The sequence below is a fragment of the Carassius gibelio genome, chromosome A4 (genome assembly GCF_023724105.1).
Source record: "Carassius gibelio isolate Cgi1373 ecotype wild population from Czech Republic chromosome A4, carGib1.2-hapl.c, whole genome shotgun sequence".
Lineage (NCBI taxonomy): Eukaryota > Metazoa > Chordata > Actinopteri > Cypriniformes > Cyprinidae > Carassius > Carassius gibelio.
This window is the reverse complement of record NC_068374.1, coordinates 28,781,345-28,792,969: the sequence shown is the minus strand read 5'-3', so window position 1 is coordinate 28,792,969 and position 11,625 is coordinate 28,781,345. Positions and strand designations below refer to the sequence as shown.

Below are 11,625 nucleotides of genomic sequence, written 5' to 3'. Positions count from 1 at the left end.
CTTAAGGCTTGTGCACGGTTTATGGGCTCTTTCACTGTATTCTTGGGAAAACAAACCTAAATAGGTGTTGTTGAGGTATTCTGAGGATGTCACAACATCGTACACTGGCAAAGCTCTGCAGAAAGGCATAACGGAGAACCATGTCAAATAAAAAAAATACAAATAAATGAGGGTATTGCTAAATGAAGATGCAAAATGTACAAAAATTAACATTTATTTCCATCACAGACAATGGTGAATTTAGCATGTGTTTTTGTTTCCCCATCATCTCCGTTAATAGAACGTGTCACTTAAACCATAAACATGTACTGTCGTCCATAAAGATACAACTCATGTACAGAGTTTCTTCATTGGATTCTCTGTTCATAATGTCCATTCATAAATAGCTGAAATTCGCTGGTTTGTCTACTTCTTCTTTGCGGCTCTCTTCCCTTCTCCCTTCTTGGGTTTTCCTTTACCCCGCAGTTTCCTCAGTCGTCTCATTTCTTCCTTGAAATCCTGGTGCTCATCCCTAAAACAATGCCAAAAATGTGTGTCAGCTATAAAACTAGAATTAAAAACTAAATAAATGTCCATAGGTTACCTGAAAAGTCCCATGAATCTGAGCTTCTGGGTCATTGAATAGTAGATCTTGTGAGGGGGGTACCAGTCGTACACCTCTTTTCTCTGGGCCAGCGGGGGTTCTTTAAACAACTCTACCACTTTCATAGATTTGTAGTCTGTGTGACGGGCCACATCGCCAAATATCCGGGCGCTCAGACGGGCCATGCGCAGGGCATAGCTAGACAGACCAGCCATCTTCACCTAACAGTACACACACAAATGCATTAGTTTAATGTCTTGTGCATTCATTTCCATTAATGCTTAAGTGGAAATACTATTATATAAATACATTTAAACTCTGTATCTTTTAAACACAGTTATGCATTTTATTAAAGAGTCTGCAGTTGCTGTAACGTTACCTGGCGGATAACAGATCCAAAAATCTCTTCTTACCCTTTCAAATATCCCGAAGGAAGCAGAAAATGTATGCTTTGTTATAAAGGCATGTAAATAGATATCAAATACCGAAAAAAATATATCCAGTAACTAGTTTGAGTATTCATTCATAGTTGACAGTTCAACCTTGATCCGCTCAAACACACATTGGAGAAGAACGTGAACAACGCGCACGCGCGCAGCAGGTAACGCGCTTCCCCATCCGTCTCAGGTCCTTGAAATGTGAATAATATGGGGTTTAACAGGTTCAGAACTGTGCGTTTTGCACGCTTCAGATTTCCCCAAGTTAAATATTAGAACGTCTAACAAGAAGAGCCATCTTTTATAATATGACTTATTTATGTTAAAAATGTCTTTCTTTATTTGTAAACACTACTGCTTAAAGGACCTAGCGATAGAGGACAGTTTATTACAAAATAAAAACGATTTCGTGCAGTCGGTCAATAATTCGTGCCTCAAGCTTTAAAGAGCTACATATTAAATTTGATAAAGTTCAAATACCCTTTTAGCCTGCTTTTTGGAGTCTCTTCACTGTGGAAAAGATCTTGTACGTAACAGGAAGTCGTACGCCTGTGTAATCATTCCGTTTGCGAGTATCTGCCAACATAAGAGTTCCGTCTATGTAACTCCTATATTATTTTGCATAGCCTAATCATCACAGTTCTGTGTGTGCGTTATTGTAATGATTTAATCATTTAAAAATATATATTTATATTTATTTAAATGTTACGTCAATATAGCCTATACCGTTTCTTTATTAAATTTGGGAACAGCTAATTTACCTAAAAGTTTTGTTAAGTATTGACTGTGGGATTATTGGAAAATGAAAAAAAAAAAAACTTCTCTTCGCCATATTATTATTATTATTATACATACGCATATTCTTCTTATCACTCAAACCAGTTTATAAGGGCTGCGTGACTGGATTCGCTCTCATAGCCACTAGATGGCGATATATGCATTAAAGAAAAAAAAAGGTAGCCACACGTAGAGCATGATAAAATGAATTGATGGACAGCTCGGATTAGCATGACAATCACGTTTTCCCTTTCCTTCCAGAGAATGTATCTATTAACACAATTCTGGGGACAAAAAAGGAACAAGATAACACATCCTCAAATAGCACACGACAAATTGTCTTGTGTGTATCGGCTGCATTTTTAGATTACATTGTTCATTTTTCACTGTCAGCTGCAAATAAGTTCCAAACAAACTTTGCCACCCTTTAAAATGTAATTAAAGTTTAGCTGTCAAGCTGTCATTCATATTCTCCTAGTGACAATTACTGTCCAACAAAATTCAATAAAGAAAAGACATCTCCGAATATGAGTTTTTCCAATGCAACCAAGTTAATATTATGCTGTTTCAGACCCATTTTATAAATGTCACATTTGTCAGTAGCTTTAGCCTGAGACGTGACATAAAGATCCCCTTTAATAATTTTCATAAAGAGTAGACGGACAAATGCCTGACATCTTCACTCAGATGCTGACTTTTAAATGAATAGTCATCCTGTAGTGCAAATCCTGTATTCTCTATTGTTTATTGCATTTTTCTTACTTAGTAAGAAAACACTAACCATGTGAACTGTGTGCCCGGCAAACAGGTAAAAACACTCTCTCTCTCTCTCTCTCTCTCTCTCACACACACACACACACACACACACAGGCATATATATATATATATATATATATATATATACAGTATTGTTCAAAATAATAGCAGTACAATGTGACTAACCAGAATAATCAAGGTTTTTAGTATATTTTTTATTGCTACGTGGCAAACAAGTTACCAGTAGGTTCTGTAGATTGTCAGAAAACAAACAAGACCCAGCATTCATGATATGCACGCTCTTAAGGCTGTGCAATTGGGCAATTAGTTGAAAGGGGTGTGTTCAAAAAAATAGCAGTGTCTACCTTTGACTGTACAAACTCAAAACTATTTTGTACAAACATTTTTTTTTCTGGGATTTAGCAATCCTGTGAATCACTAAACTAATATTTAGTTGTATGACCACAGTTTTTTAAAACTGCTTGACATCTGTGTGGCATGGAGTCAACCAACTTGTGGCACCTCTCAGCTGTTATTCCACTCCATGATTCTTTAACAACATTCCACAATTCATTCACATTTCTTGGTTTTGCTTCAGAAACAGCATTTTTGATATCACCCCACAAGTTCTCAATTGGATTAAGGTCTGGAGATTGGGCTGGCCACTCCATAACATTAATTTTGTTGGTTTGGAACCAAGACTTTGCCCGTTTACTAGTGTGTTTTGGGTCATTGTCTTGTTGAAACAACCATTTCAAGGGCATGTCCTCTTCAGCATAGGGCATCATGAGCTCTTCAAGTATTTTAACATATGCAAACTGATCCATGATCCCTGGTATGCGATAAATAGGCCCAACACCATAGTAGGAGAAACATGCCCATATCATGATGCTTGCACCTCCATGCTTCACTGTCTTCACTGTGTACTGTGGCTTGAATTCAGAGTTTGGGGGTCGTCTCACAAACTGCCTGTGGCCCTTGGACCCAAAAAGAACAATTTTACTCTCATCAGTCCACAAAATGTTCCTCCATTTCTCTTTAGGCCAGTTGATGTGTTCTTTGGCAAATTGTAACCACTTCTGCACATGCTTTTTTTTAACAGAGGGACTTTGCGGGGGATTCTTGAAAATAGATAAGCTTCACACAGACGTCTTCTAACTGTCACAGTACTTACAGGTAACTCCAGACTGTCTTTGATCATCCTGGAGGTGATCATTGGCTGAGCCTTTGCCATTCTGGTTATTCTTCTATCCATTTTGATGGTTGTCTTCCATTTTCTTCCACGTCTCTCTGGTTTTGCTCTCCATTTTAAGGCATTGGAGATCATTTTAGCTGAACAACCTATCATTTTTTGCACCTCTTTATAGGTTTTCCCCTCTCTAATCAACTTTTTAATCAAAGTACGCTGTTCTTCTGAACAATGTCTTGAACGACCCATTTTCCTCAGCTTTCAAATGCATGTTCAACAAGTGTTGGCTTCATCCTTAAATAGGGGCCACCTGATTCACACCTGTTTCTTCACAAAATTGATGACCTCAGTGATTGAATGCCACACTGCTATTTTTTTGAACACACCCCTTTCAACTAATTCAACTAATTGCCCAATTGCACAGCCTTAAGAGCGTGCATATCATGAATGCTGGGTCTTGTTTGTTTTCTGAGAATCTACTGAACCTACTGGTAACTTGTTTGCCACGTAGCAATAAAAAATATACTAAAAACCTTGATTATTCTGGTTAGTCACATTGTACTGCTATTATTTTGAACAATACTGTATATATATATATATATATATATATATATATATATATATATATATATATATATATATATATATATATATATATATATAGTAAAATTTAAGAAATGGCCTTCTAATTGTTGATGTTTCATGACTGAACTGAATCTTTACTAATGTGGAGCCTCATATATCAATCTCATACACATAATCCTACATACACCTACATACAAATATGTGAAGTACATGAGAGTCACTACTTTGTATGTAGGCTGTGTGGGCAACCCAGTAAAACAGAAAACGTTACAATGGCCTCAGTCACACAGATGCCACGGCTCTCATTCATTATTCAGCAATATACCTGACTGCTGTTGGTTCTAGACAGAGCATAGTGGTTTCAAATATCAAACCTTTATGAGTAAGAAGGGTTTTGGGGTCTGGTGTAGTATTTTTTTATAGCTCTGATGATGCAGAATGGCAAAATGAAAGACTTTGATTATTTATTCATGGAAGACACCGGTTTCCTTCAGGATGTGTAATGCATCTAAGAGATGATGCCAGCAAGGCAACTCCAGTTACAGATCGACACGGAACCAAGAACAGTAGTGCTACTCCTTTAAGAGGGCGCTTTAATAAACAATGAACATCTCACATTGACAGCATGACATCACCGCTGTTTTTCCCAGACAGAGGCAACATGCACGGAGGATGCTGGGACTATATTGTCCGAGAAGGAGGATGCACCATTCGCCCAATGTTCTGATATCGATGCACTCATTTAAACGCGAATCGTTTGAGATGCTGCGTCGTTGAACGGTTTGATATTTCCAGCACTGGCCATTTATAAACGTGTGTCGCTGTTAAATAGGAATATCTGGCAGTGCATATCCTGTATAGCGTATAGTGACTGCAAACGTAAAATGGGCAGGAGGTGCATTATTGGAGTGGAGTGAACCAGTTTTATCGGCTTTATTTGGGGTGAGTACAGAATTGAATTTACTTTATCAGTCTTAGAAACAGGGCCAGTGGGTTTTTCCAATAATGGATGCTATAAGAGCATGTACCTTATTATTTTAAACATTCCTTCACAGGAAATAGTTACTATTTTTGGTTATAGTACGATTTAAATAACGCTTAGTCAATGTGAGTCGTCTTAATAAATTTATTCAACAGACAGCAATTTTATAAATGTTCAAGTATCCTCTACAGAGAATGTAAGAGACAATACCTGACTCCGACGGAGCATTTCTATATGTAACATAAACCTGAAAGCAAAAATCTATAGTCTGCCTGCGGCTGGTGGGCTGAATGTGATGGGAAGGGTTGAGAACCATAAACCGGTTCTTATTCGAAACTGGTTTAATTTATTCAATAGCGGAAACGAGTCATTTTATCAATTTCGGTTCTTCTTCGGTAACGTTATTAAAATGTGGTCATTAATTATTCTTCTGCAGATGCGAGGATAAATGAAATACTCTGGCATACAGTTTCCTCTATAGCATTCACTATGTTTACCGAATCTATAGCGCGACCATTGTAGTCCGAGAATGACTCTTACGAACCGGTTCTTTTTAGTGAATTAAAAACACCCAACTCCCGAACAAACGACTCCTATGAGCTCAGCTGGTTCTTGTGAAATGGTGATGGTCTACTCAGATTCTTCAACGAATGACTCGGTTCTTTTTAAATGAATCAGAAGCACTTCTTAAATTAATTGTTATAGGTAGCCTATTTTTAAACGGGCCCAGAATCCTAAAATCACTCATGAATCGTGTCCTGCCTTTACAACATAATATAAATATCTTTAGCCTAAGTGACACAATGGGGTATTTTGTAAAACTGCTTCGATTGAAACCCTATTGTGTTGTATCAGCGTTATTAAAAATGGTTTAAAAAATCTTCCCCTGCCTTTATTTATTTGTTTTTATTTTTTGAAAGGCTTGGTTCGCGTTAAACGAGGACTGGACAGAATCCTCTCGTCTGGTTTCATTCACTAGAATTGGATTGGAAGGGCTATGGATGGACGTTAAATAAGGCTTATATTTTCGGCTGGGCTTCTGCTCGAGCTCTCCAAAACAAATTCCACTGCACCGCCTGACGTCCGTTCTCTCTGGCCGCGTGCCCGGCGGGATGCGGGTGCACGTCAAGGAGCTGTCCAAGCTGTTGTGGTGCTGACGCGGCTCTGAGCGAACGCGAGCATGGCTGCTGGGAAGTTGTTGCTCTACGCCGGTCTGTCTCTGTCCCTCTGCGCTCTCGGGATGCTGGCTGTAGCTATCTGCTCCGACCACTGGTACGAGACGGACGCCCGGAGGTACCGAGAGCGGTGCCGAAGTTTCTCCAGTCGCCGGAAGGACCCGGGCTTTATTTACATCCCCAACAACAGCCTCCCTCTGCGGGCGAGCCGCTCGCGCCTGGACCGCTGGGAGGAAAAGCTGCTGCTGGCGCGGAACAGAAGGCAGCTGTTCGCCATGAGCGCCGCCGATGAGTGCAGCAGGCAGTATAACTCCACCAACATGGGCCTGTGGAGCAGATGCCATCGGCTTGGATTTGATCAAGATATCGAGGACCTTATTCGAAAAGGTAGGACAGTGAGGTGTTGTGTCTATAAGTGTGCAATGCAGATTACGGTGTTTGGAAGGCAGAAGAGTAGCTATTGATATTCCTCAAACATCTGGTACAGGTTTGCCACATAAACCTGGTTTTCTAGGCAGCAGCAAACACTTCTTGCGATTTCTGTTAATTGTATAAAATAATAATTCCATTTTAAGTTCAATTTAATGTAAGTTAAAATAAATAAAATTAAATTCAAAGCTTAGAACCAAATTACATTAAAGAATTATGACAGTGTTGTAGACAACAGGCGCACCATTAGGTTGTTTGAATGCATTTGTGAGAGCATGATTGATTGATTGTTAATTAGTCCGACCTGTCTGTACATTGTCTACTAATAGTGAAACCGTGGGTTTTAATTAGCTTCAAAAACAAAAAGAAGTAGCCTATGTGTTACTGATCAATCACAGGACAGCGCTGACAGAAATTTTCTGCACTCCTGAATGTTTCTGTGTGCGTGCATGATGTGCGAGCAACTGGCTGCATGTATGTCCGAATGCTACAGTCACTCTAGGTAGCACCTTAATTCAAGCTATTAACCACATATACATGAGACAAATTTGAGATAAAATTTTTACATGATGATGTACACTGAGTGAATCACATATATTTGAATATTCAGCATTCAAAATGCAACAGAATCGATGGTATCATTGTAACATTTGCATACTGATTTGTGTTCAGTCTTGTCATTCTAACATCTTTTTAACCAGCATTAAAGTCTGAAACCTTACTAGTAGTCTTGTGCTTCCCTGCAAGCACTTACCTTACTACAAGTATTACCTTTAGGGACAGCACATCCAGTGCAATACTGCAGTGCAATATTTAGTAAACCACTTAAACATCTTCATCCATAAACTCAAGACATACACAAACCAACATCAGCCTTCACAACTGGAAGACATTACAGCCCCATTCATGTGCACCGACATAAAATGGACAATAATTAAAATGGCAAGTTCACCAATCATGTGTTAGCTGGAGAGACGAGTCGTTAAAGTTGCGAAGCCCTATAGCTAGTTTCACACTCTGAGCCTTATTATCTTCCACCAAACTAGGTTAATTTACTTCTCGCTGGTTAGAGGCATATGAAATGAATATATTTATAGCTTCACACACACAAGGATGTCTGTAAATAGATCCTGAGCCCCAAACTGTGCTAGCCCAAACACAGAAGGCTGTGTTTCAGTCAAGGTACACCAAAACAATTGGCCCAGTCTTGCTACGGCTCACACACTCTCCGGTTACACGCTAAACCTCTGTCTGCAAATGTGTGCTTGTTCTGGAAAATCAGCAGCACAAAACGCCCTCTGAAATAAAAACAAGCTTATTTGAATTGTGTCACCTCCTCTGGTACCTGTGCCTAATGTGTGTGCGATTACATAAGAGCGATTTTGTGGTTAAGAGGTGCCCCTGTAGTGCTGTGTGTTGCATGAATGTGTGCAGTACCAGCCGATTGTGTGTTGCACCATCAGCAAAAGCTCATTTAACTCTCTGGGGCACCTGCCAGCCACATGCTGTGTGCTGATTTGGGATAGGGGTTGCATAGATAGAATAATGCAGTGTTATTCTAGACCATCTCTGCCATTCACCTTGGGCGAGGGGTGATGATGCAAGTCTCAGTTTGCCTGTGTGTTTGAGATACAATGAAAAGTAAAGAACAATTTGTCAATAGCCAACTATTAAACACTGTATTGCTCAGATAAACAGCTGTTTCTCTGCACATGCCTTATTTGGTAAATATTAGTCAATAGCCATTTGTCTTAAATAAATGTGTGAATGCTACAGTTGCATATCTTTTTTTATGATTATTCATATCATTATCTGGGTTGCAAGCACATCGTTTTATGAAATGTGCTGACTGTGCTTATAATGGCATCACCCATCTCTCAGTGGAAGCTTATTCTCGGTCTCTACCCAGGATCCTGTTTTGGGAAAGAAAGCAGGAGGAATAGAGTGATATATGAGAGCCAAAGAGTCGTGCACAGATAAGGGGTTAAATCTTAAGGGCTTAAAGATAGGAAAAGTCATTCTGAAACAAGCTCCATTTAATCTCACTACTGTATGTTTTGGAATTTAACTTAAAAATACTTTCTTCAACTACCACTTAATGAGCAAACTATAAGTAAGCCATGTGAATGATGACCAAAATGACCATTTAGACCATCATTTAAACATTTTATTTTAAAAAGCTGTTTCTAAATATAGGACAAGACATTATAAAACAAAAATATAAATGAATATATTTAAAAATCATACAAAATATAAGTCAGTTTGTGAATCTTTCCATTACAATCCACTAAAATACATAGAACTAAATAATGTTTAAAAAAACGTTTTCACGTGTATTGTTACGTTGAACTTAATACAGCAAATGTTTGAATACTTGAACTAAAATATTTTTTTTTGAGTGAGATGTGTAAAACTGTGACTTAAAATTAGTTGTAACAAAATACATATTTTAAATATTTAATTCAGTTTATTTCAGTTTAATTCATCTTAATTAAACTGAATAAATGTCTGTTGATTGAAATTAGATCAGATATAATAAAGTGAAAGTGATTAAAATGAATGGATATGACATGCAAAATTAAGGATATTTTCTTCAACAAATAAGATGAAAACCAAAAATTGCATTAAATAAACAAAAAATTGGGGAAAAAATTACTAATAGACCTATTCTCACAGCTACTCAATAGCAGTTACACGGATGTAGCAGGACCTCTGGAAGTGTGCGATTTGTGCTGATTGGTGCCAAAATAACTTCAACGTTAAGAGTTGATTAGCACCATGCTAGCATATTCCTTTTAGTGATATAATTCTTGAAAGTTCCACATTATAGCAACATATTGCAGCACAGAGGAAAAAATTATGTCTATAGTTTTCAGAAAGACAAATATATGTGCAACCAAAAGGGTGACCAGAAATAGGAAATGATGTGAAAAATGTCGGTATCTGGAGTTTGTGGAATATTGGGGAAGTCTATCTGAGCAAGCATGTAAGAGGAGGGTGAGATCATGCAGAAACAGCCAACCCATCTCATTGTCCACCATCTGTCCCTGCCTCCCAGCGGGACACCCATCAGGGATGATAAAGACATTTTAGACCTAGAACACAATAAAAGTGACGAGAGATGCTCAACCTCTCACCATTAAAACAGACAAACCTAACGTTAAGAGTTTACCGTGGCCTTGGGGATGCGAGGGAGACAAAGAGCGAATACAGATGGACAGTGAGAGAACTCACAACATATATTCAGTTTACATCAAGCACAGATTTCAGTGTGACATTTGGATCTCAATTGTGCATATTCACGATATTATATGGACATTAAATCTCACCTTATTACAGAGGGCCCTCCAAATCTATTCTTGGTTAGCAGGCTAGAGCGAAGACAAGGATTGGATTGTACTTGAGATCTCAAAGGATCTGACTTCCTTGTTTTCAGTGTTTAAATTAGACGCCATGGGAGGAAGACGCCACTCCATCATGGTTCAAAGAGTAAGTCACACTGGGAGTCGGGCACTGGCACTAATCAAATACACAGGTGTTGAGGTGGGATGCTGGGAACATCTCTTGGGAACAAGGAATAGACTGTGCCCTAGAGATTTTATTGGGTTGAATTTCCTCTTACAACAATTTTATTTCCAAGGCATATTATATCACAAAAATTGGGTGTGACTTTCAATAAAGTGTAGAGAAACGGAAAAGCATTCAGTAATTTACAAGGCCAGGAGGCATTTAAGATCCTTGGGGGAACTATGCTGAAATAAATGAGGTATCCAATAACCTCCCTTTTCATTTTCTGTTACGCCTTTCATTTCCAACAAATATCCATATAGCGAAATATGACTTGACAGAGTGCCTGGACTCAGCCCACGACCAGCAGACTACGATTTGGCCTCAGAGTGTGTAAAGCACCCTCATTAGTGTGGGAAGAATATTTCTTTTCTGAGTTCAAATAAGACGTCCAATTGTGCATTTAAGATATGACAGACTTGAAATTAGGACCCTGCTTGATAACAGCTTGAGTTATATCACTTTCCCCTTCCTGTTGGAAATTATGCTGATATGATCACTGGCTACCATGTTGGAAGATAGCGACATTTTCATCACACCATGAAAGCTCTCCGACCGGGAAGTTCACGTGGTTCTTGAATGGATTTAACGTGCTTTTCCTAATGTTGTGTGAGGAGCTTGTGCTCTAATCTGAGACACGTTGGGGTTTATTACTAAATAATAGTAAACAGTGCAATTTTTTCTATTCAAAGCTATTTTAAAAAACATTTTAACATTCCAAAATGCAACATTCTGGGTAATGTACCGTGAAATCACACATCTAGATGGATATATGTTATGACGGCAAAAAAATGATTAAATTCTTGAAATAACATCAGAAAAATGGAAACATTAAGGACTTGATGCAGATCAGGCATAAAAAAGTAATTCAAGTTTTCAAGGTAATATATAATGTTTTTAAAATATAAAGATAACTATAAGTAAACCATTTGAATTATGTTAATTTTGTTAAAAAAAAAGTAAATGAGGGTTTAAAAAAATAAAAAAACGTTGTTAATGATAAAGATGATGACGACAATTTAACAATTATTTATTAAAACAAACTGTTGCTGGAAATGTTCCAAAAATTTGCCTATATTAGAATTACAATTTGCACTTTTACAGCATTATTACTCTTTTGGTAGCACAGATTAGGGAACGAAAAT

General features: G+C 38.0%; 2 protein-coding genes across 4 annotated transcripts in view; one reads left to right on the top strand and one right to left on the bottom strand.

Moving 5' to 3' along the window:
* Nucleotides 1-198: 198 nt before the first annotated feature.
* LOC127976177 (28S ribosomal protein S33, mitochondrial) lies at nucleotides 199-1,613 on the bottom strand. 3 transcript variants are annotated; one of them, XM_052580442.1, is made up of 4 exons: nucleotides 1,501-1,582; nucleotides 963-997; nucleotides 584-804; nucleotides 199-511 (listed from the first exon to the last, which is right to left on the bottom strand). In XM_052580442.1, the coding sequence occupies exons 3-4, from the start codon at nucleotides 796-798 to the stop codon at nucleotides 406-408; spliced, it is 321 nt and encodes a 106-aa protein (XP_052436402.1). In that variant the 5' UTR covers nucleotides 799-804; nucleotides 963-997; nucleotides 1,501-1,582; the 3' UTR covers nucleotides 199-405. The 3 variants fall into 3 exon arrangements, with proteins under 3 accessions (XP_052436402.1, XP_052436393.1, XP_052436382.1); XM_052580433.1 differs by lacking the exon at nucleotides 963-997 and having other exon boundaries at nucleotides 1,501-1,613; XM_052580422.1 differs by lacking the exon at nucleotides 1,501-1,582 and having other exon boundaries at nucleotides 997-1,409.
* Nucleotides 1,614-4,911: 3,298 nt separating this feature from the next.
* The window catches only part of LOC127976158 (transmembrane protein 178B), a 77,885-nt gene continuing 71,171 nt past the window's right edge, over nucleotides 4,912-11,625 (top strand). Inside the window, exons 1-2 of the mRNA XM_052580373.1 lie at nucleotides 4,912-5,269; nucleotides 6,230-6,871. Coding sequence (XP_052436333.1) covers nucleotides 6,490-6,871 — 382 coding nt within the window. The 5' untranslated portion in view covers nucleotides 4,912-5,269; nucleotides 6,230-6,489. The remainder of the gene's footprint in view (nucleotides 5,270-6,229; nucleotides 6,872-11,625) is intronic.